Source organism: Polypterus senegalus, chromosome 15, assembly GCF_016835505.1.
Source record: "Polypterus senegalus isolate Bchr_013 chromosome 15, ASM1683550v1, whole genome shotgun sequence".
In the NCBI taxonomy this organism is placed as follows: domain Eukaryota; kingdom Metazoa; phylum Chordata; class Cladistia; order Polypteriformes; family Polypteridae; genus Polypterus; species Polypterus senegalus.
Window position 1 is genome coordinate 66,072,965 of NC_053168.1, and position 26,214 is coordinate 66,099,178.

At 37.5% G+C, this 26,214-nt stretch overlaps 1 protein-coding gene across 1 annotated transcript in view; it reads right to left on the reverse strand.

Annotated features, from left to right (window-relative positions):
• Window positions 1–26,214, reverse strand: part of adam22 (ADAM metallopeptidase domain 22) — a 418,045-nt gene that overhangs the window by 42,487 nt on the left and 349,344 nt on the right. Inside the window, exons 22-27 of the mRNA XM_039737656.1 lie at window positions 26,029–26,148; window positions 25,450–25,618; window positions 14,064–14,178; window positions 5,734–5,824; window positions 4,520–4,537; window positions 3,370–3,570 (exon numbers count right to left, since the gene is read on the reverse strand). Of these exons, the coding sequence (XP_039593590.1) occupies window positions 3,370–3,570; window positions 4,520–4,537; window positions 5,734–5,824; window positions 14,064–14,178; window positions 25,450–25,618; window positions 26,029–26,148 (714 nt within the window). The remainder of the gene's footprint in view (window positions 1–3,369; window positions 3,571–4,519; window positions 4,538–5,733; window positions 5,825–14,063; window positions 14,179–25,449; window positions 25,619–26,028; window positions 26,149–26,214) is intronic.

The following is a 26,214-nucleotide window of genomic DNA, read 5'->3' on the forward strand; positions in this document are numbered from 1 at the left end:
TTTGCCTTAATTGGTTAGCTGTTTACTCTTTACTACTCATTCACACGCATCGAGGTCAAATCAACAAAGCTATGTAACTTTCCTTAAAGCAGAGAGAGTCGAACTAAAACTTAAGGGCGAGTTTTGTCACAGTTTACAGCCGATTACCGTCCTCTACTCCTGAATTTTGACAAAAGTCAACATCAGCCCTGAAAGAGTTAAATAATGTCATGTTTATTGTGCTTCAGACTACTTTTCTCAAATTAATTTGATCATAACACAGGACCAAAAAATGTCACCAAATAATACAAATATTTTGAACCGATTAGTGTTGCGTTTTGTTAAGTGACTTCAGCGGTGGGGTTAGCAAAGAAGGACTAGATTCTCACTCATAAAGTGGCTGTTTTAAGAGGAGTTTTAGAAAATGTACATTGTAAAGCTGATTGATAATCTCTAAGATTCATCATTTTCGGGAAGCTCACCCTTGTTTGCTGTCACTCTACTGATAAAACATTATCAGTGTTCACCTGTCTCATTGGAATGGGCCAGTAAGAAAGTCCTGAGTCCTCTAGAAGGCGTTGGTTGTTTATGGTCAGTGACTAATTTTCACTACATACAGAGTATGTAGTTTTCAAGGATCATTACAAATTTACACAAATGAAATCTGTAGGGATCTGTTATTTTAATGCACTGCAATTTTAGATATGCTCAGGATGTGGTTTTGCTAGGTTTAGCTTTTAAAGCGACATACATGATGTATATTTCACACTTTCTTGCCTTTGCTTATATAAAAGTGTAGTTGTGGAGTAGTGAAGTTCAACAAAAACTCTAATTTGTTTAAATCCAGAGAGCCAGACAAGACAATTAACTTGACTTTGCTCAATACAATGTACAAAAACATATTTCTGTCATTGAATAGGTCAAGTGCTTTACAATTTTCTGTTTTCATAATTTCAATGTGTTTCATCATTTTTCCTCAAATAAATTTTTTATTATTTAAATAAAAATGGAAGAAGGAAATAAAGTATTTCCATGTGAGGTTTAACTTTATGTTCGCGGTGCTTGATATATAAAAAAGAAACTGCCATCTGCTTATGACTTCATTTTTATAATATACTTGAGAATTAAGGAAAAATATTAAAGTTTTAAAGTATAATTTCTCTTAAGTCCAACTGACTCAAGTCAATGATTAATGGTGATTTTAAATGTCTGGCTCTCCCTTAAGCAGTAAATTGTTACATCGCAAAGACCTACGTATTGAAATGTAACTTCCAGGCAACACAATTAATATACGACTTTCGTCAGAAATGAGCAAGGTGCCCATCTGGATAGAAAATGGTTATTCGATAAAGACAAGCTTTGGGCAATAAAAATTGTCTGCCCTTTGCTTCTTCGTTATCTTCTATTACAAGCTAGGAGAATTATTCCTGCATTCCACAGATAACGGAGGTATTCTTACAAGTTAAATTACATGTTGTAGAAACACTAAATTATTTTAGTTGCAATAATGTTGCACTGAATAACAAATGTGAGAAAGCCTTTAAAAATACACACCAATGTCTTTTTTGGAATGTGCAGTCTGCATGGTGGCACTTTGTTTAGAGTGTTTGTCGGAAATGTACAGAAGTTTAGATCAAAGCTCTTGGATGGTCACATTTTGTATCTAATTTACAGTACATGTTCTAGCCATGTCATCTTGACTATTCTCTAGGTCGTCATTTCAAAGACATACATGGTACATGAATGAAAGTTTCTATATTGCATTAGTATGAGCCAGCATGGGTTTGATTGGATGTCCTTTCAGGTCTTAATCATTTCTTGTGTCCAGAGCTACCAGACTAGAGTGTATTCAGAAAATGGATGGGGAACTTTGTAGCAAATATCTAACTGTCTATATATTTTACAAACCTTCTCAAGCCGGTCTGCATAACATTCTAAAATGTACTCTAGTTCAATTCAGGGTTATCAGGAAAATTGAACACAAGTTGAGGGCCAGCCATGAATGAGATGCCAGTCAACCACTGGGGCCACGCACATTAGAATGCTGCCATTTCTATAAAACTATTGACAAAATATACAGAATCATACTTTAAGAAAAAACACCAAATATATATGATTTTTTTTTTCTTCATTTTATTCCCTTCTACTCAGTTTCAAATGACATTTATTACAGCTCCAGGGTGTGGTGGAAGGAAGCTGAATTACCATGAAGAGTAAAAGACTGGCTGTAAACTGCGATTACCTACTTGCCTACAGTCTGAACAGAAAAGGGGCCTTGTAAGAAGAATGTTAATCACACACACAGTCTCTAAAGTTTTGTGATATGGGCCATAAACACTACAAAATAAATGTATAATTTGTAATCTTTTGGTACTTATGGGTATAGAATTACATTTGTAAATTCTAAACTAGGAAGAACACAAGATGTTAATCATTTTAGATTAGCTTTAAGTCGCCAATGAAAATATCTTAAAAACCTTTTTATGGGTTGCATCTATTAAATCATGAAATGAGATTTACGCTGCAGATTACTGAAAGCTTCTAAAAGGCAACAGTTACTTTCAGATCATTTAATTTGTTGATATTCTTTAATTTTCAATATTGGAATTTGTCAGGAAGAATTATGGTGCAGAGGTCAGAACTCCTTTCTTGTAGCTGGTGTACTGTCTACAAGGATTTTGCACATTTTCCCAGTTTTTGTGGGCTTTCTCCAGATTTTCTGCTTTCTTTGCTTATCCAATGGATGTACACATGGAGTTAATAGGAGCCTCTAAATTGGCCTGATGTGAGTTTGTTTGGGTGTGCACATGAGTGTGCCCATTGGTGGTTGTTTTGTGCCATACAGCTGTGTTAGGCTTTGGTGCCTTTTATTTTGTCACTATAACAGAGCAAATGGTTTCAAGAAATGAATGCAAGAAAAAGTACTGAAATTCATTTTAACATAAAATATAATCTAACAAGACTGATAACATTAGAAACCTTCAGAGTCTATTACATATGATTATTACGCAGGATTTCATTAACAGTAATGATCTGATTTTATTATTATTATTATTTTAATTAGTCAGTCATGCTATTTGACAATAAGCAAACTCAAAATAAATAGAATGGTGTCATGAACACAAACATTAAATACACGTACACAATAATAATGACAAAATGATTTCATCTCAATTTCCTGGTCTTAATTGTTTATTTTAATTGCCTAATCATTTGGAGGAAACTGCAATATTCAAACAAAAAATATTGAAAAATTCAAATGCAAATAGTATATCAGCAGTCAAAACAACTAGAGGCCAAGGTTAAAATTAAGGAAGCCCAGGAACAGACCAAGAAAGAAAGATGTTCATGTGTATGAATAATAGAAGAAAAAGATGGACGAGCCCAAACCTGATGCCAAACAATGAAATGTTCTGACTAATGGATGGGATGGAAGGAGTGAAGGAACGAGTATAGATCTGAAAATGGGACAGATAAGCAGACCTCTTCTTAGAGCTAGAAGCAGAGTTTGTGCTTGCTCCGGGAGGCATGTCACTATAGAAGGAGTCGGCATCCCCCGGCTTTTTTACATAGTCACCTGGTGGCATTTGTCTACAAACAAAGGATGAGAGGACAGGAGAAGAAATACGAATCAAGACAGAGATAAAAGATGACAAAACATTTAATTTCTTACATGTATTATATATACCATAAAGGTTAATTGTATGTATCTACAATAAATAAATGTTTCACAAGAAATGACATGGAAACCAAAGGTCTTAACATGCTTCACAGACTACCTTGCAGACATATTACCGTTCTTGAGATTAAAATTGTTACGTTCACTGCATGTGTGCTTCTCAACGCTACAGGAATATAACCGTCACATGTAGAATTTGTATAGGAAGAAGTGAATAAAAGTTTTCTGTTTGTGCCCAAATTCAAACATTTTTGGCTTGAGAAATGTTTAGAGTCAAAATTTGAAACAGCTTGACGAAATGATATTGGAGGATGGTGAGGGAGGAGGCCTGCTTTAATAAATAGCGGAATAAATACAGGAAATACGAGATGGTAGATTTCTCAAGGAGGCTAGTTGGAAGAACATTACAGAATTATGTCACACTTGGAGCAATACTCAGTAAACAAAAGTTTAATTTCATTAAAAATGTCTTCCTGTCTCCACAGTCTATTTCGATATACTGTATATTGGCTCATGAAGTAACCAAAAGGAAAGCTTTTTTTTTTACATCATTTTGAACATGCTGTGCTTATTTTTTGTAAGATGCTTATAAAAAGTGTTATTGAAATTGAAATAGAGAATTGATATTAATTGAAATACTAAAGGTAGTCTCAGTACGTTGCACAAAACTGTAGGTTGGAATATTATTTGACTTGAATGAGGGTGTTACTATAAAGCTTGTACATAATTGGATGGACTGCCAGGGTATTTCAGATGACCTTTCACATTCAAAGTAATTTTAATACCCTGCAGACTCAAAGTTACTGTAAATACAGGTAAACATTATCTAAAAACTTCAATGTGCAATTTATTTGTACATACCTCCGTTTGCGATAATTTCTTTCCGGGGTTGAGAACAGAAAGAAATAAAAATCAGTTACCATTGTAAAGACTTTTGAGAGGACATTCCTGTGTTAATAAAACAGTGTTAGTTACATTGCTGTAAAAGACTCAAATATATATATTGTTTCTAACTTTAACCTGTTTCTATTATACCAGGGTCTATACAGTTAATAATATGAGCAGCAAGTCATAATGCAGTTTTCAAAATGTTAAAGCAAATCAAACTGATTTTCATTTTGAAAATTCATTCTTACATAAACAAAGCTTCATCACCACACTTTCTAACATATGCAAACTGAAAGCAGATTTACTGTTCAAACCATTTTTTTAAATAATTATAGATTTAGCACAACACTTGTCACAAGAAACAAAATAACCCATCATTTTTCTTTAATTTTTTCTATTTTTTACAAGCATTTAACATGTTAAGTTCTATTTGTTAAATAATAAACTTTGCTTGGTATTGAGCTACAGCTAGCTTCTCATTCTGAATATACTGATATGAAAAACATGAAACTGGCATTTAGAATATACCAGTATATCTCCTGACAAACAAAGCAAATAAATATATTGTTTTATGAACTTAGGACAAATAACTTTGCAACATTGTGGGTGAAGACACAATATGATGTGGAGAAGAAAAGAAAGTGTTCAGAGAGGAGCATGATGAATTATAAAGCAGTGAAAGGTAGCTTTAGAAGAAATGAACATTGACAATTTTCAGAATAATACACAGCATATTTTTGACAAAGTTTGGAATAAAGTAATATGATGCCTTATGTACTGTGCAATTATATAACTTAGATATAAGCATAACTACTTAGGAATATATTTAAAACAAACGCAAGACTCTGTCCCTCACTATGTACAGTGAAATATTAGATCTCACACAATATGCACCATATTGACACGCAAAACCATAATGGGAAAGCAAAAGCTAAATCCTGTCATACTATACTATATTTTGCATACAATACAATAACATTAATTTTTCATTAATTACACAGTAGAAGTAGAAGCTTAACAAAGATTAACATATACCTTTTAGCAATGTATGAGGTGGAAGAACCTCTTTGCAAACTTCCCTTTTCACCCAATGTAAAAATGAACAATTCTACTGAAAGGAAGATATGCTAAGTTCCTTTGAACTTAATATACTGCATAGTTTTCCTTTTAATTCATTGTTTACTTACTTATAACCCCAGGCAGTTATTCCTAAAATGACCGCCAGCACTAGAATGGTGCCTGCAATGGCACCAATGATAATGTTTGTGCTACCGATACCTGTAGGAAAAGGGAATAAACAACACTATAATTTCTGCATAAATACAACAATTTTCAACAGTTGCAGGTGCTAAGAGAAAAAAAAATGTATAAAATACAGCTCTACATATAAATATATTTTCCTAACAATTTTATGAATTTTGATTGTTTTTCCTCTTAAATAATATGCTGAGACAATGACTTAACCTATGTATCAATGTACATACATAATATTAAAAATCCCGCTTAATTCAGTCTTGGATGATATGCCATTCCCTTATAGCATATATTATTAAATGCATTTTTCATTAACTCTGACAGAAGTATGTAACATTAAAAATAACATATCATTCTCAAACTGACTTAATCCAATACAGGGTTAAATAGGGGCAGGTACTTTCCTGGTAGCAATGGGCGCATGACAGAAAACAACCATGGATGTGGCTTCAGTCAAACACACACCCACATTCTCAAATTGCCAATTAACATAAATAGCTTGTCTTTGGTATGTGAGAGGAGAATCCAGAATAAAACCCACACAGGCACAAGGACAGCATACAATCTGTACACAGAAAATTACTGGGATTTTCTTCCATCCTCAAATCCGCTAATACCAGATGAAGATCATGGGTCATACTGCCTATATCACCAGGACTGAATGCAAGGCAGAAATCGACACTAGTATAATTTTTAAAGTAAATTACTTAAAAGTATATATTTACCTAGCCATCCATTTTATGATACAGTATTTGCTATTAGAGGATCATAAGCTGAGGCCTGTCATTCCAGAAATAGGGAAACAACAGGAGCCACTTCTGTATGGGTTAGCATTTTATAATTTGGCAAAAATGCTTGCACAAACACCTGGGGCTTCATGCATAAGACTGTGCGTAGAATTCACACTAAAACATGGCGTAAGCACAAAAGTGGAAATGTGTGTAAGTACAAAAATATCCAGATGAACTTCCACGTTCTTCCGCTACATAAATCCTGGTCAGCACCTGCCGCCACACCCCAACTCCTCCCAGAATTACGCCTCTTTGAATATGCAAATCAATATAAATAGCCCTTAAGCTCAGTGTTCTGTGAAAAGACAATGGCAAAAGCACAGGAGAAAACAGAAGAATTTCAGCGAATACCAAGTGGAGGAAAGGAAAAACGTACTATTTGTTGGTTTAAACAGTGGTATAAACAACAAAAGGAAGTTGATTGAGTGACAGAGACTGGTGGAGAAACTTGAAAGTTCAAGTTCACAAAGTCGCACAGTGCCCGAAATAAAAAAAAAAATTGTCAGATATCAAAGTCGCCATGAAAAGGTGAAGCATGGAAGCTTATTAGGGTACAAAGAAAAGAAGAAAAAATTTCCACATAATGGGGAAAAAACATGGAACTTTAATCTCGAAATTTCCACTTAAATTACGCAGTTTATTTTGTCATTAAAGTAGAACATCATAAACTTCATCTTAAAATCGTTTAATTTACTAGTTTCTCAAATACCATCGTAACTAAAGTAGCACGTTAAATGCTTTGTATTGTATTTGTTCTTCTTTGTGCTCTTTGTGTGTGAATCATTACGTGCTTCTTAAACGGGCTTTCTCTTCCTTCAACAGGACACAGAATCCATTACATTCGTGATATTACTGCTCTCTGAATAATTAACATACTGAGTTGTATACTTGATATCATTTTCATGATGATAGGAATTAAAGCATCTTATTAAACATGGGAATACAGTGGCGCAGTGATAGTGATGAGCTAGTGCTCCGTCCAGTGATTGTTCCTGCCTCCCTCAAGATGCTTGCTGCGTTGTGCGCGACCTTCGAGGAAATAATTTATTGCAGCAGTACTGTCTCTTTCAAACGTACTAACCCCCAATTCCTGTCCTTCCTTTTCTTTCTCCAAGTAACCAATCACCAAACAATCAACTCTGTAATAGATGTCAAGCCATCTGTAAGCTTAGAACTCCGATTCTTCAAAACTTTTAAGGAACATTGAAATACCTTCATAGTACATGTTTAATTATTCTATCCATCTATCCATCCACGGTCACACCAGTCCTAGCAAGAATACAGCGCGAGGCGAGGAATCCCTGAGCGGGCGCCAGTTTGTGCTCACATGTTTAATTATTAACAATATAGATTATTTAAATGATGTTAAAATTTTATCTTTATAATGTAATAAACATATTTTGCTGCATTTCATCTTAAAAATGATATCATCATATGTAAATATGCGCTTTATAAAGTGGCTCAGGTTGTGCAATATTATAACTGTATCGCAAGTTTACAGTGGAGTAATTGTACAGTGGAACCTCAGTTCATGAATATCTCTGAACACATAGAAATCGGGTTACGACCAAAAAGTTTGCCAAACTTTTGCATCTGTTCACGACCACACACTCTATATACGAACAAGCCAGTTTCCCTTTCGGTTTGTGCGTGCCGATGATTTCCGCACGATAAAGCTGCGTCAGGCATGTGGATCTAAAAAAGAAAGGGAAACCATACTGGAACAAAAGCACTGCATTGATGCTGGGTGCTGCCAGTTTGCAAAACCAAGGAGAGAACTTCCACACGCCAAGGATTTAGCTGACGTGAAAATGTGCATGGCTTTATGCCAAGTTAAGTTTTTATACATCGCAATGTGAGCGTGGAAACGGGAGTATGCAACATTTTTGTGCATACGCAGCGTTTATACATGAGGCCCCACATTTACTCCACAAATGCTAATTCATACACTGTGTATATGCATTTTCCTAGTTAATTAAGTGTAATAACTAATTTTCTTCTGTTCTTTTTACCTATGCCTCTTTTTGGATGACTTTAAGAATCTAACTATACTTTTATTATGGACACTATGATGTAAAGTATTGAGGAATGGACTGTGGCATAAAATGTATTAAATGGAGAACAAGAAAGTGTCAAAAATACTCCATCTTTTACAGTTGGGACACAATGGCATGATATGTCACATGGCTTCCATATTCAAGGGGTTGGAATGGACATAGCAACAATAAACAACATGGCTGCAGCCATATAAAGATAATCACATTATGGCTGCAACCAAAGTAGAAAAAGAAACAAAATATAATTATCAGTATAACAATGAAAAGAATACAGCTAATTAATCAAAAAGTGAATTATACAGAATTTTGGAATTCAAAATCATGATTCAATATTTCTTTCCTTTTTTGTTGTTCTTTGGACATTTTGATAATTTCTTAGGGTTGTATGATATTGGATTTCTGTACTGCTATGCCTGGAACACAAGTCCTTTGCTTAAAAAGCTGCTGCCAGGCACTCTTAATATCAATTTCTACTTGACTGGGCTTGTCTTTGGAATTCTGCCTCTGCACCTTATCTGATAAAATAATCAATCACAAATCATGTGACATCCCAGAGATGGCTTTTCAAGGCACCATCTAAATACCCAAGCTCAAACACGAGCCATAACTCAACAATTGGTAACTTTGAAGGACAAATCTTTGTTCCAATAGCCAACCAAAATGGATGGACTTATGTGCACCTAAGGAATCAATGGCAAGACATGTATTCCTTCCTTTAAAAACTCTTGCACAACCCAAACCCTTTGGCAAGCCCTTGCCACTGCTCAGCCAAGCCACACCTTCTGCTCTCTAACAGACATCATGTTGCCTTGGCTGTAGTTGTAACAAAGGTTGGAGACAGTCCCTTTTACTCAACAAGGGAACTCTAGTGCAAGACTAGAAGGGTAGAAAACTTGTCTATATTTGAGTTTGACAAGGGAGCCACAAGTCCACACCTTGCTAGGGAAATCAAGTGCATGAGTAAGAGAGAGACCGTAAATGCCAAACATTCGTCTTGCAAACCACAGCAGATAACTGATCACCAATTGCCAACCAGGTGTAACTTTGCTGGCAAGCAAGGACATTGTACAGTATGTAAAAATATCAAAGAGAAAACTGCAGTACTGCCTGCAACCAGAAGGTGCGACCACGCCAGAAAAGAAGAACAAAGAAAGACAAGGACACTGACAATCCTCCCACGTGCGTGTGCAGAGAAAAGTGACCAGGAAAGGAACAAAGCATCACCTACACCAAACTATAAGTACTTCTAGTTTAATTCCAAAAACTTTTAATTGTAATTTAATAGTTAGAATAAAGGCAGCCAATGTAATATGGTATTGGTATCACTGTAACTGACATGTAATACCCTTGTAAAGGATAAGTTTGTAGATGTTATAAGTTTCTTCCTAAATCCACTAGGAAAGTTCAGAGCATGGGGTGGTGGAGGTAAGCCAGTGCAAATTGGCTGTGAGCAAATCAATGTCATCTTCACAGTGCAGGTATTAAGAACTTTAAAACAAACTAAAAACATTATCTATTTTGACCACATAAATTTAAGGATCAGAATTCAGAAGCCATGTGCCTTTTTCTATAAGATAGAAAAACTTTAACTAAGCTATTATCATTTTATGTTTTGTGTTGTTTTTTATTGTCCTTCATCCATATATCTCTATATACATACAGTGTATACATATATATAACTATATCTGTCTATACACACACATTATATAGGGCCCTGGCAGGTACGCCTCCACGATGGAAGGACCAGGGGAAGAAGCATGTTCAGAGCATTACCTCCCATGGAGTGCTAGGTGGCAGCCCCCCGGGTTGCAGTGGTGCCTTGGACTCCCGCAGGGCTCCATGGGAGTTGGAGCTGGATACAGCCCTGTTGGGATCCGGGGGCACCACCAGGGGGTACTACAGATGCTGCTGAGCCCGTATGGGCGGTTCTTCCGCCACACCTGGAAGTAGGACATCAAGCACCTGGAGCACTTACGGATACCTTATAAAAGAAGTCAACAGACACTACTTGGGGAGCCAGAGTTGGGAGGAGGGAGATGAAGCTTGCTTGGAGGAGTGGAGGAAGGAAAACAAAAAGAGAGAGAGAAGAAGAATTCTGTTGTGCTTAGCTGTGCTTTGGGACTGTGTTGAGCTTGTGGAAAATGGGGGAAGGCGTTTCCCATGAAAGAAAAAATAAAAAATAAAGCGTGTGTTTTCACTTGTACCTCCTGTGTCTGTCTGCGTCGGGGTTGACTTCACTATATATATATATATATATATATATATATATATATATATATATATATATACATAGTATACTGTATATATACATATACTGTTATCGTTATGTTATAAATAAATTGTACTATTTGGTTTATTGTATCAAGCATGCTTAGGTTACTTGTTGATAATAAGCCTATTGCCTTGTCTGTACCATAACAGAGAAAGCAAAATTATTTAATGTGGACTTTTTCTGATTTATGAACCTCTGATTTATGTTCTGGCTGGAAGGTGAAACAGAAATCTCTCACATCTCCTACATTGCACATGATATTATTTTGAACACCGTGGACCGTAGCATAGCTATGCTGAATTGCAATGTTCTGAGCTGAAACTACATACATACAGTAAGTGAGTAATGTCAAGGGGATCATTTTCCATGTAAGCATACAGGAAACAGAGCTTCCTTGGCCAGTATTCTGTGATACTAGCTTTGTTGCATCTTTAGTACTAAAAGAGAGAAACAAGAGTGTTTGGTGCAAAATGATTAAAGAAACTGAAAGACTATGGGAAGGAAAGATAAAGAATAGCTAATTGTCACAAAAAAGAAAGAAAGACAAATCCAGTGGTTTAAAAATAAAGAGCGACCTAGCATTTGCAAAGAAAAGAAAGAATTCATGTTTAAACCATAAATATTTTTTTTGTTTAAAGGGAAAATCCACTGCATAATACTGAACAATTAATTGGTAGTAAAATAATGGGTTAAAAGTGTGGGGGAAAAATAGGACAAAATAATAAAAAAAAGGAAAGAAACATTAAGCTGTGGCTTTAACCTTTGCACTCTTTATTTTATGAGTTTTGCTCCTCCTTTACTTTAAACATTTATTTAGACATGATATTCAAGGCAAATCTGAAATGTAGTCCCCTAATTGACATAAAAACCTAATTGTTTAAACAATCAGCCGTCCTATACCAGGCAGTGTGCACTTTGGAGCATTACTCCTGGGCACAACTGTTTTTGTCCCCAAGAGTAATGGAGACATGTCCAAAGACATGCAGGTTAGGTACTTCGGTGATGCAAAATTGGCTCTAGTGTGTGTTTTATATATATATATATATATATATATATATATATATATATATATATATATATATATATAAATATTTGATATCCATGCCCGGAAGTAATATTTTCCACAATCCACAAAAGGGTAGGAATAGCCGATGAACAAAGGAAACAAGAACCACAAAGAAAGATGGATGGGCTAGAACATCTGATGAACAAAGGCAATAAGATGCACCGTGACTGCAACAGACAGACTTACCGTTGTACATCTGCTTTAAGAAGTAGATGTTTCTCGATTCTAGTATACTGTATATACTGTATGATGCAATGCCTGTCTAAAGAAATGCACAGACCTTTGACAGTGAAATACTAGAAAAAGGGGTTGACCCTATTTACTGTGCATACTCATTATTTATAAAATGCTACTTATTATTAAAATTTAAGTTTTGTACAAATTATGTAAAAGTACTGACTGTGGCATTGCCTTATATCCCACAACATGCTTTAGTCATTGGAATGATGTTTTATAATTAGGTATTTTACACAAATTAGTTATTATCATCAGGAATTAGAGGAAACAACTATTGGTGCTTTCCATTTTTAATTAGAATTTGCAAATTTTATTTAAACTGTATTGGATTATTCAAAGTTAACTTTGTAGTAGAAGTCGACTATCCTACGAGATGACTTTATCTTTGTTTCTCTGATGCACTTTAAATGTTGAATGTTTTCTTACTACAGTTCTTACAGGGGTAATAGTTCTAACAGATGAGTGTACAAATAATAAGTGCAAAACTGTAAATTATGACAAATAGGGTAATTCTGTAGGAAAACATGATTTTGTATTAGGAAAGGAGTTCAATTTAATTTTGAGGAAGAGCTAGCTGTTAAAAATGACACAATCTGAAGCCACTGTTAAGTAGCAGGACCAGAGTTTGAAACCTTAAAAAACTGATTACACATAATGCTGAATTAAATTTAACATCATTTTGCAGCCAAGACCAAGTAATAGAACATAATGCATTTAAGTGTTACTAGGAGACATAACACAGAATACAAGTGCTGTAGACAAAGTAGACTTTGCCTTCTAACTAAAACCTTGTTTACTGAATAAGATAATTATTGGATATCTAAACTATATATTTACTATAGTAAAGTAAATGATTTTAAAAAGCACTTTGTTTTCTAAATAATGATTTTTTAAATAAAGGTTTCACAGTATTTTTGTGTAACTTGCAGAAAGTATATTCAGTGATATTATGCTTTGTTATGTGAACATTTACTTTTATATATTGCTGTGCTAAAATGTTGACTTTAAAAAGACAGCAAAACTTCTGATTTCTTGAAGCATACCAATGACTTCTTAATACGCTTTGTCAGGGATGCCAGGGGCCATGACCCGGCCGGGACGCCATGAGGGACCGGATGTGGGTCTGCGCCCACCCTGGATCACGTGGGGGTCGCCTTCCTGGTTGCTCTGGGGGCCACGGGTACAGGGCATGGAAGCTCCACCCTATAGGGGCCCGTGGTCACCACCAGGAGGTGCCCCAATGCCTTGGAGACCTGTTACCCCAGCACTTCCGCCACACCAGGAAGTGCTGGGAGGAAGATTTAGGACAGCGCCCGGAGAGCAGCCGGGAGGACAGCCGTCACTTCCGCCATGCTGGGGCGTGGCCAGAGGAGGAAGGCCGGGAACACCTGGTGCTCATCCAGGAACCATATAAAAGGGGCCGTCTCTATTCATTCAGGGTTGGAGTCGGGAGGCGGAAGGACAAAGCTCAGGAGAGCTGTGGAGGCGGCCCGAAGAAAAGGCATTGAGTGGCCGTTCGTTTGTGCACTGAACTGGGTCTGTGTGACCAATTAAATACTTGTAAATATTGTAAATAAACGTGTGGTGGTTGAGAAACAATATGTCTGCCTGTCTGTGTTCGGGTTGGCTCCACAGCTTCTGTAAATAAGTAAAACTCCTCACAATGTGTATTATGCTGTTTGTATCATGCAGTTATTAAAAATACAATAATTGTGAAAATGGAATAATATATTACACTAATGTGTTATTTTAAATACTAAAAAATGGAAGTGGTGTAAATCGTTCTGTAAGGCATAACCTGACTCATTTTAAGATGTCGGTGACTTACACCATGACCTACCTCTAGGTGCTGCAGCTTCATCAATGGACAATGCATCCTTTAAAGGAGAGTTAATATTGCAGTCTTCTCCAGTCCAATGCCTATCGCAAACACATTTCAACTCATTACTGCATACCTGTAACACATATCAGAACAAGAAACACATTTCAAAGTGGCATACAAATAACCTGTAGTTGTAATATCCAATGCAAAATAAAATGATTTAATGAAACATTACTTTTAAAAGCCTTTGACTTCATAAAGTACTTGTCATTACATTTTGCTAATCTGCAAGTTGTAAACTTCATTGCAGGTTTTTCAACTGGTATAATTAAAAATAATTTCTGAAAAGAAGATGTAAGTGCATATACCCAATGATCTACAATGATGCTCTCCCTTAAGAAGAATAGAGGTTTGTTGGAATTCTAAGAGCCTTCATTAAAGAATCCAATTACTGCAACATAAAATGTCACATCTATAAATATTCTAGCTATTGAATAAGCATGTAAATAATGTACTTGGTCCTTTGATGAGAACAATAGAACAGATGAGTACTGTGGTAACTTTGAAGATCAAACCATTCTGGCTTGATTTAATAAAATTAATGAAATACAAAATCTTAAATTATTTAGAAACAAGAAGATTAATAAGTGACCCAAATAAACTGTTGTCACAGCAAGCAGCTTAAAAACATAGCATGTAATATGTTTTCATAAAGGAGGGCACAAGGACAGAGTGACTAATGCTTTTGTCACACAATCACAGAGTCCAGAGTTCACCAAAGTTGATCTGGTACTCTCTGTGTTTGTGCAGTTTGTATGTTCTCTCTGTGTCCTCATAGGCTTTCTGACAACCCTCCAGCTTCATAAACACATGCTGCTTGGGTTGACAGTTGGTATTATTGGGTGAGTGTGCCCTGCAATGGGACTGGCACTGATTCTGGGCCACTGGCTAATGGCTGCCTCAATAATCTCTGTCTTTCCTCATAGCTCTATATTGGAATAAGGGAGTTTAGAATAGGAATGAAAAGATGAAACATATTCTTAAATTGTATCTACTTATTTGAAATGTGACACAGTAAGTAGTCCTCCTGAAAGGTACTGGGCCTTCATTTGATTTAAGGTTCTGCACAGAAGTCCTTCATGTAGTTTTTAGAAAACATAATATACAAGGGGGTTCCACCTTGCTCACTTCGCCCACCAACCTCCCCGGGCCTGCGCTATGCGCCAGACATTTTGTGTCTCTGCCGCTCGCATTACAGGGGACTGAACGCACCCCAAAGAGATGCGCCCGCAACTCCGAAACCCCCTCTTAAACGGTGATACAGTGGGAAACAGATAGTTGCTTGATCAGCTGCTGGCTTGCTGCTGCGGCCATGCCGCGTGATCTGCATCTCATCCGGCCCTTTGAACATTTAAAAGCCTGTACAGCAGCTGTCCTACTCTTTGTCTTTTACTTTCGGCCCCAGGCGTGGTTAAATCTTTTGGCACGAGTTCTTGATATTTTTTAGTTTATAATTTAAAAATGGAATAAGAATCTGAAAATCTAACAACATCACATTAAAGTTCGATAAACTCTGAAAAGAATGATACCAAACATATATATGCAGGTTTTAAAATAAACTCGATTTAGACAAAAAACGTGACATAAAAACATCACATAAAATCATCGCTCTTTTAGGCTTAGGATTTTATATATAGAGAGTAGATATTGTATAGTAAAGGTTGATTAGTCTTGTGTGAGTGACAGTGGGTTTCTATGCTGAGTGTCTCTAGGATTAGCCTCTTTCTTGCACCCAGGGCTGCTGGCATAGATACCAACTCCCAGTAACCCTGTATTGTATATAACTGATTAAGAAAATAGATGGATATTTAGATACAAGAAAGTTGTGTTATATTTTTCTTGGTGAGAGCTGAAATGAGCTTGAATTTTATTTCAGCAGCAGAAGCAAAGAAAGACAACAACTCTACATGGGGCCCAGTGCACTCAGACTAACTCATGCAATTCCAAATTAAAAACGTATTGCTTATGAGGAAGGAAATCAGTGTTACCAATAGAAATCCATGCAAACTGATAGAGAGAATGCAAATTCCACCTAAAAAGGTCCCTAGGCTAGGATATGAAGCAGGATGCAAACAATGAGAGGTTCACACTAGAGGCTATATCATCAAACTGGCCAGAGCTATCAATATAAAAATTTGTATTTGTTATTGCTGACTGACTGATTTCTCAGAAATACACAAATTAGAATAGTTATTTTTACTAGCAAAGAGCAAAAACAGCTATTTTTAAAAAGTAAATGCTGTAAATCAGGTAATCCTATTCAGTGTGGAGAATTTATTTGATTAAAATGTTATATTTTGAGATATAGCAGGTAGTGCTCTAGTGAGCTTTACTGTACTTGGATTATACTTCAACCTGCATGTAGTTTTGTGAAAGGTGAAAGATGCTCATAGCCTATTCTTGTCTTCACTTACATTATTCTAGAGTGTTACTTAAAAACATTTTCATCATTCTTAATACAACACTCCCTTATCCTGAACTTGTTTTTCCATTAAGCCTGTTTGCCACCAGGACATCGAATGGATTTTTTAGGACCTGGGTGTGCAGAGATCTGATGAGAATTCATTATACATAGCACTCTCTGGACCTGAAATGCCTGAATAATCAATTAATTTGTCAGGCTATACCTCGAATTAATCAATAACCTCTGGTGATATGGAACCATTGCAGTATGGTGAAGAAACTATCTTCCTTGATAAAACTGTCCTAGTTATGCTCCTTGGAGAATCTGGGTGACAAACCTGACCCGAGCTTGATGATGCAGAATCGAGGGATCTGCTTTACTTAAATAAGAGATACTATAGCATTTAGAAGAGAAAAAAATCCTTCATGTTTGTAACTGTGGTATAATGGGGGAATTTCATGTTAGTGTGTTTTTATGCGGTGTTTTAGTTTGTGCACCAACTAATTAGCTTTGTCTCATGTATGCTATGTCAAGTGTACCATCTAAACCCTTTTATGCTATCTTGGCAAACAGGCTTATTTGTACAATTTAAAATTATCATTAAACTTGTATAACACAACATATTTGTAACAAACAAAACAAACCTTTTATGTTTCCATGGTAATACTCTTTGCAACGACTACAAACCTTTGTGGTACTTTTTCAAACCACTGAAGTGTTTACAGCTAAATAAACCGATGTAACAAAGTGTTGCTTTATGAAAGTCAAATTATGCAGCATAAAATAATAAGAACACCAAAGATGACATTCAGATGAAAAGCAAACTAATCTAATCACAAAAGGGAGTTAGGCTACAGTGAATCATAACTATTAAGTAAAATGAAATCCTAAAGGAATCCCTTTCTCATCAGTAGAGATTTTTTTCAAGTGGGAAAATATACCTTGTTATGAATGTGACCCAGTCTGATTTTCAGAGGAGGGTTTCTAAGCATTTATTTATTTCCATCAGCACCGTACGGTGTTATTCAGTGGAAAAAAGGCAGAAGACATAGAGCTATGTAAACTGAAATTGAGAGCATCCTCGTAGCTGTAATCCAGAGCTCGAGAGGCTGGAAGCAACTTTGCATGAGAGTATAGAGTATTGTGAGATAGTGTTTATGGGATGACTTTTTTGCAATATTCCAGTTATCAGATTCAAAAAAGTGACTTGTAAGCATTATTTTTTAAACACACTAGTGATAATACATTGCCAGTTTGAAGGAACAGTTTTCTAAAAGTAAGGTGACAAATAAAAAGGCTAATAGACAAACAAAAAATGACATTTATCATACTGAATTAGCTTTAAGTAGTTCTGAGCTATAAATACAAAATTAAACATCCATAATTCTACAGGTTAATAACCACTCAACAACAGTAATATGAAAGACATTGTATCTGGTTAGGTGCTGTTACCTCATGCAATGTTTTCACTGTGTTTTTTACGAGGTGTGGCAGAAAAGTAATGAGACTGGCAACACTGCAAGCGATCTGGCAACGCTGCGCTGTTGTCCTTGATAAAGCACGTGTATCAGTACCCTCCCATAGCTCAGTGCGAGTTTCAACTCCTTCCGTTAACTATGTGATTTTTGTGACTGCTATTAGCGAAGTTGTGTTTTTGGTTGTCCGTCACACAAAATGGAACAGCGGAATTTGGAGAAACGTTGTGCCATTAAACGGCAAGTGTGACGTTTGAAAAGTTAAAACAGGCCTATGGGGAACATTCTTTATCCCGAGCTCAAGTTTTTCACTGGCACAAATCATTTTTGGAATGCAGAAAACACGTTGAAGATGAACACCATTCAGGGAAAACCAATGAAAACATCGAATGTGTGAACACTCTTGTGAGATCAGACCGTCGTTTAACATTAAGAATGTTGAGTGAACAATTAAATTTGAACAGATTTACCGTTCATCAAATTTTGACTGAACATTTGCACATGCGAAAGGTCTGTGCCAAAATGGTGCCAAAAAACTGCCCTCTCCATAACAGAATTTTTGATCTCAAAAGGCATTCCTGTGGTTCCCCAGCCCCCTTATTCACCTGACCTCAGTCTGTGTGACTTTTTCCTTTTTCCTAAACTGAAAAATGTCCTCAAAGGACGTCATTTCGGGACTTTAGAAAACATCCAAAAGAGTGTAACGGACATGCTGAAGACCATACCGGTTGAAGACTTCCAGCGCTGCTACCAACAGTGGGAACAACGTCTCCATTGGTGTGTAGCTGCCCAAGGGAACTACTTTGAAGGGGATAACATTGATGTTTGAAAAAAATAAAAACTTTGGTAAATAAAAAATCAGTCTCATTACTTTTCTGCCACACCTCGTATGTATATTAGGTTCATGAAATTCTTCTCATTTCTCCCCACAACAATGAAAGATCTACCAGTAAAACACTTTTTACCTTTTACTCATTTTAATCTATACTTCCATTATACGGCCTTCTCTGCTTTGATTTAAAATCAAAGACAAAGAGCTGCTATTATTAAATTAAGATTTTTTTTTAAATTGTATTTAATTCTTATATGTCCTATTTCTAAAGGATGGTTGGATTTAAACAGAGCATACCAAAAGTTATACAAACCCACAAATTCTTTTGCTAAATAATGCCTCTCATGTTAAAAATAAGACTTTTGTAAACTATAATGATGACAATAAACTGTTATTTAATTAGTACCCACAAAACAAGTGTCATTTACTTTTTTTTCATTTTAAATCTACTTTACCAAGTAAAGTATGAACTATAGACATTTGTCCATTTTCTACAGTACAGGGTCACAGCAAACTGAAGCATATCATTTCAGCAAAAAGCATCAAGCATGAATCAACACTAAGTGGTTCTACAGTCTATTTCTTTGTTCAGACCTGTACAGAACAAAATTAAATCCTCCACTAAACGTAAAACGTGCTTTTGGACTTTATTGAAGGAAATCTGAGTCTCCAAAAGGAGGCATCGCAGGAGGAAATTGGAATTGTAAATTTCCCTTTGGGATTAATAAGATTTATTTTATCTAGTCTAATCTAAATTAGAGTCCAATCACTATAAGGTGACATGTTTATCTACCACCCCACCTTTTAACCTAGCATACTGCAACAGCTTAAACTTTCAAGCTTGCTTTAAATTTGCTCCTGACATTGTCAATGCTTAATAAATTCATGGAAATAACAACACAACAAGAAGCATTCACCTCAGAGTTTACATAATGACCATCTACTCTGCAAAAGTTAAAGCATCTTATGCTCCGCATATAGACCTTATTACAGTAAAACCTCTGGTCATGAACATTTCCAAACATGTACAAATCGGGTTATGATCAAAAAGTTTGCCAAACTTTTGCATCTGTTCACAACCACACGCTCTGGTGGCAAACAAAAACACTGCCGGCCAGTTTCCCTTCCAGTTTGTACGCCCCAATGATTTCCGCACATGTTCAGTCTCTCCCTGTACATTGTCTCGGTCAGACGTGCGTGCATTCGCTGTGAACTCTTTGTGCTCTATTTAATGTACTTTTGCATTCATTTTGCAATTAACCATGGCCTCTAAGCAGGTGAAGAGTGGTAGTGTTGGTGAGAAGAAAGGTTTGAAGAAAACTGAAATCGAATTAAAGAAAGAAATCAGTGAAAAGTATGTGTGTGGCGTTCGTGTTACTTATATTGGTGCCAAGAACAAGAAGTCGAAATCTACAATTTCGACTATTCTAAAGCAGGAAGAGGCCATTAAAGCAGCTGATGATGCAAAGGGAGTTACAATGATAACCAAGCAGAGGCCTCAATTGCTGGAAGAGGTGGAAAAACTGTTGCTAGTGTGGTTGAACAAGAAGCAACTTATAGGGGATAGCGTAAACAAGGCGATGTTATGCGAGAAAGCCAGGAAGATTCATGGCGATTTGCTGCAAAACAATCCTTCTTCGAGTGGTGAAGGTGAGGAATTTAAAGCCAGTAGAGGATGGTCTGAAAAGTTTCACAAGAGAAGTGGCATTCTTAGTGTGGTAAGGCATGGCGAGCCTGCTAGTTCCGACGCTGCAGCTGCGGAGGAATTCATGAACAACTTCACAAAATTCGTAGAGGACGAAGGCTACATCCCGCAACAAGTGTTCAACTGCGACGAGACCAGATTGTTCTGGAAGAAGATGCCGAAGAGGACCTACATCACCCAGGAAGAGAAGGCTATGTCTGGCCATAAACCAATGAAGAAGACGTTAACCATTTTGCTGTGTGCTAACACTAGTGCTGATGTAAAAATCAAGATGAGATTGTGTCCATGGGCAAGAGCATGGATCTTGAAGTGGACAATGAGGACATCGAGGAGCCGAACTCTCCCTCAAAACTGTAACATCCTCTCCACCCAGCTTCCTCCTCACTTCCTTCACACCAGGACTCAACTCATGCAAGGTTAGTTTTCTTGGTTGTTTATGGTTAGTTTTTGTATAAATTAAGGATTTTGCAAACTTTCATTTTGTTTCCCTGTGCTTAAAACTCATTAAAAAAAGTGTTTACAGAGAGCGGTTCGTAAGAGTGTAGCGCAAACTCTTGCAATGTTAGTTTTCTCTGTTGTTCAAAGTTTTCTCAGTGTTATTCAATGTTTTTACATTTATTTACTATTACACTGTGCATTCTATGGTATAATTAACTATTTTTGTACTAAAAAAGCTTAAAAAAATATATTTACTTACAGCTCGTACAGTCTGAAACGGATTAATTGTATTTACATACAATCTTATGAGGGAAATTATATTCGGGTCACGACCGAATCGGGTTATGACCAGAGTTTTGGAACAAATTACGGTCATGAGTTATGTTGTTTTCGGAAATATCTTGTAAAATGTTATTTGGTTACTGATGAGTGTGATAAGCAAAACAGCTTATTTGAATGGCAAGTTACACAAGTATTGCTTCTGAGGTCAGAGGTGTTAGTTAGGTTTATGAGCTCTGAAAAGCGAAGCTGGCTGCCTGGGAAATAGGAAACTTAAGTTTTGCGAGAACCTGAATAAAAGGTCATAGACATTTTGGGGGCTGGCAAGTTTTATGAGACCCTCAGGGACAAGATCACACCATACCTTAAATTAATTTAGAATTTAGATTAGATTAGACGATGGCCTGATCAAGTTCCTCTACCACCACCATAACTGAGGTACACGTACAGTATAGAGCAGATTAAGACACCGAAAAGCAAGACAAGACCAGAGCCACCTGCAAGACTGAAAACCAGGTGTGGACTGTCGCATCTTGATTTGCTTTATCTTTGGCAAATAGGATGATATAGTATTCATATTCTAAACATTACAATATTAAACTATTGGAACTGCCTGATTGTCTAGCTTACATTTCTATGTACTGTACCACTAATAAGAAAGTGCATAGTTAGATCAGCAAAAGAGGAGGATGCTCCAGTAAAATTAAGATGGTACCATGATATAAAATAAAGTGTGGTCTGAAAAGACCTGATACAGCAGTGAGATGCAGAATAAAGCACAAGCTGTATATCACGGTTGCTATTAAAGGTCAGAGTAAAAGAGAATTAGGTATTACACTATTACACATAAAAAGAATCTGTGTAGGTAAGAAAAGGTATGAGATTTGAGATGAGGTATCCCCCAATGCCTTTCCACAATAGAACAATATGTTATCATTTTTCATTCTAAAATACCTCGTAAGCTCTCTTTAGATAGATACATAGTTAGATAGGTACTTTATTAATCCCAAGGGGAAATTCACATAATCCAGAAGCAGTATACTGATACAAAGAAACAATATTAAATTAAATAGTAATAAAAATGAAAAAAATGAAAAAATAAAATAAAAAGCAGACAATAACTTTTGAGTAATGTTAGCATTTACTCCCCCGGGTGGAATTGAAGAGTCGCATAGTGTGGGGGAGGAACGATCTCCTCAGTCTGTCAGTGGAGCAAGACAGTGACAAAAGTCTGTCACTGAAGCTACTCCTCTGCCTGGAGATGACACTGTTCAGTGGATGCAGTGGATTATTCATGATTGACAGGAGTTTGCTTAATGCCCGTCGCTCTGCCACAGATGTTAAACTGTCCAACTTTACTCCTACAATAGAGCCTGCCTTCTTAACAAGTTTGTCCAGGCGTGAGGCGTCTTTCATCTTTATGCTGCCTCCCCAGCACACCACCGCGTAGAAGAGGGCACTCGCCACAACCGTCTGGTAGAACATCTGCAGCATCTTACTGCAGATGTTGAAGGATGCCAACCTTCTCAGAAAGTATAGTCTGCTCTGACCTTTCTTACATAGAGCATCAGTATTGGCAGTCCAGTCCAATTTGTCATCCAGCTGCACTCCCAGATATTTATAGGTCTGCACCCTCTGCACACAGTCACCTCTGATGATCACAGGGTCCATGAGGGGCCTGGGCCTCCTAAAATCCACCACCAGCTCCTTGGTCTTGCTGGTGTTAAGGTGTAAGTGGTTTGAGTCGCACCATTTAACAAAGTCTTTGATTAGCTTCTGTACTCCTCCTCCTGCCCACTCCTGATGCAGCCCACAATAGCAGTGTCATCAGCGAACTTTTGCACGTGGCAGGACTCGAGTCATATTGGAAGTCTGATGTATATAGATTGAACAGGACCGAGAAAGTACAGTCCCCTCGGTGCCCCTGTATTGCTGAACACAATGTCAGACCTGCAGTTCCCAAGACGCACATATTGAGGTCTGTCTGTAAGATAGTCCACAATCCATGCCACCAGGTGTGAGTCTACTCCCATCTCAGTCAGCTTGTCTCTAAGGAGCAGAGGTTGGATGGTGTTGAAGGCGCTAGAGAAGTCCAAAACATAATTCTTACAGCACCACTGCCTCTGTCCAGGTGGGAGAGGGATCGGTGTAGCATATAGATGATGGCATCCTCCGCTCCCACCTTCTCCTGGTATGCGAACTGCAGAGGGTCAGGCGTGGCGGACCTGTGGCCTCAGGTGGTGAAGCAGCAGCCGCTCCATGGTCTTCATCAGATGTGACGTCAGAGCAACAGGCGGAAGTCATTCAGCTCACTAGGACGTGATACCTTTGGGACAGGGTGATACAAGATGTTTTCCAAAGCCTTGGGACTCTCCCTGTTCCAGGCTCAGGTTGAAGATGCGCTGTAGAGGACTCCCCAGTTCCAACGCACAGGCCTTCAGCAGTCGTGGCGATACACCATCTGGACCCGCTGCTTTGCTGGCACAAGTCTTTTCAGCTCGCTGCTCACCTGGGCTGCTGTAATTGTGGGTGGGGATGTCTCACCTATGCTGGTATCAGCAGAAGGATGGTTGGAGGATGCAGTACTCGAGGTGAGAGTGGGTTAGTGATCAAACCTATTAAAGAAGTTGTTCATTTGGTTTGCTCTCTCCACGTCTGTCTCGATGGTGGCACCCGCGAGCTGCAGCCAGTGATAATCTTCATCCCATCCCACACTTCCTTCATGCTGTTGTTCTGCAACTTCTGCTCCAGCTTTCTCCTGTACTGCTCTTTCGCCCTGAGCTGGACTCGGAGTTCCTTCTGCACGCTTGAGCTCATGCTGATCACCGCCTTTAAAAGCCCTTTTCTTCTGGTTCAAAAGGCCCTTGATGTGTTGTTAGCATAGCAGCAGTACTGTTCTTACTGGAACTACAATGTCCATACAGAAGTTGATGTAATCAGTTGTGCATTCAACAGCCTCTTCAATGTTCTCACTATGTGACCCAGCAATATATCCCAGTCTGTAGTTCCAAAGCAGTCTCTTAGAGCCTGCTCTGCCTCAGGGGACCACTTCCTGAATGGTTGTAGGTAGCGCCCTCACTCTTGGTTTGTATTGAGGCTGAAGCAGAACCAGGTTATGATCTGCTTTCCCAAGCGCAGGCAGCGGGGTGGCGCTGTATGCGTCTTTAACGTTTGCATACAGTAGGTCGATAGTCCTGTTTCCCCGGGTGTTACAATCCACATACTGGGAGAAGGCAGGTAATGTTTTGTCCAGCGTTACATGGTTAAAGTCTCCAGCGATTAGCACAAGTGCCTCAGGGTGCTGCGTTTGTAACCTAGCAACTGCGGAATGGATGATGTCACTCGCCATCGCCGTCGCTTGAGGGGATGTAAACAATAACAACAATCACGTGTCCAAACTCTCTTGGCAAGTAATAGGGACGCAGACTTATGGCCAAAAGTTCGATGTCCCTGCAGCAAGTAGAGATTTTAACGTTTACATGTCCTGAGTTGCACCACTTTGTATTGACATAGAGAGCGAGTCCTCCTCCTTTCTTCTTTCCACAGGTACTTGCGTCTCTGTCCGCTCTAACTGTGCTAAACCCGGGTAGCTCCACGTTAGCATCTGGGATGGTAGACGTTAGCCACGTTTCACTAAAACACAGCAAGCTGCATTCTCTGTAGGTTCTGACATTTTTCACCAGCACAGCCAGTTCATCGATCTTATTTGGTAGTGAGTTCACATTTCCCAGGATAACAGAAGGCACAGACGGTTTATAACGTCATTTTCTCTCAAGTTGTCTCGATTTAATCTTATCTTTTATCTTTGCGGCTCGGCTGCCCGATATCGTCTTCTTACCTCGTCAGGTAAATAAGGAACCACACCGGCATAAGCATTTCTTCTCAGTGCTTTAAGCTGACTACTTGAATAGGCGATTCTTGGAGTGTAAAAATCCATGTCAAGTGGTAAAATAGTAGAAAGTATCCAGGGACCAATTCCACATAAAAGAAAGTGGTAGAAGTGATCAGTGAAATAGAGAAAAATAGAGATAAAAAGGTAAAAAGATAAAGTCATATACGGAGCTTCTGGAAAGGCTGCCACTCGGGTGCGGCGCCGGAAATTAACAATCCTTAAGGTTACAATTTCCAACCCATTAAAATAGGAAGATGTACAAGGTAAATGTTAAAGAGCTATTGCTGTCTATTTTATACTAAAAATTTGACAAACATACCCCATGGCCTGAACAAATCATTTTATCGGTAGTTCCAGGACAGGTGCTAAAATTAAACACTTGCACAGAAACACATCTGTGGTCAAAGCACATCATTTCAGCTCCACAAGGGGTTCCATCTTCCACATATCCGAGATCCATGTCATCATCTATCATTACATGGCCTCCACTATAAGACAAGATAAAAAAACAAATACTGTTTTAAAAAATTCCTAGTCATTACTTATTATGAAAAAACTATGGCATAGAGTATTTGACCAGAATAAATAATTATGTTGAACAAGGTGTTCTTTGTATTTAGATATCAAATAATAGCAGCTTTTACTTTTTTATTATTTGAAATTTATTAATTAACCGCAGCACAGGAAACAAGAATATTGCCATGCAGCCAAATGCTGAATAATTTAATGTACTGCAAAATGTTATCATGAAATGTCAATTATATCCTAAAGTAACTTTATTTTATTATTAGCTAAAGGAAAAAAATAATTGCTTCTGTAAATGGATGGTGTACACTTATTTGGAATTCATTTATTACCAGGACATTTATTTTTCATTCACAAGTGATATTTGAATTACCTGCAGTCCAAAGCTGAACTTTGTTGTACCACTGAATAGGAAGTCAGACCACCCTGTAGCTCTCCAAGTCTTGGTGCAGGGGAAATGTTGGAACATAGCAGGTATCCACAATGCACATCTCTGTAGGAAAAGTAAACAAAGTTTGCTTTTTAAAAATAGTATATGCTATTATTATTACACAGTGCC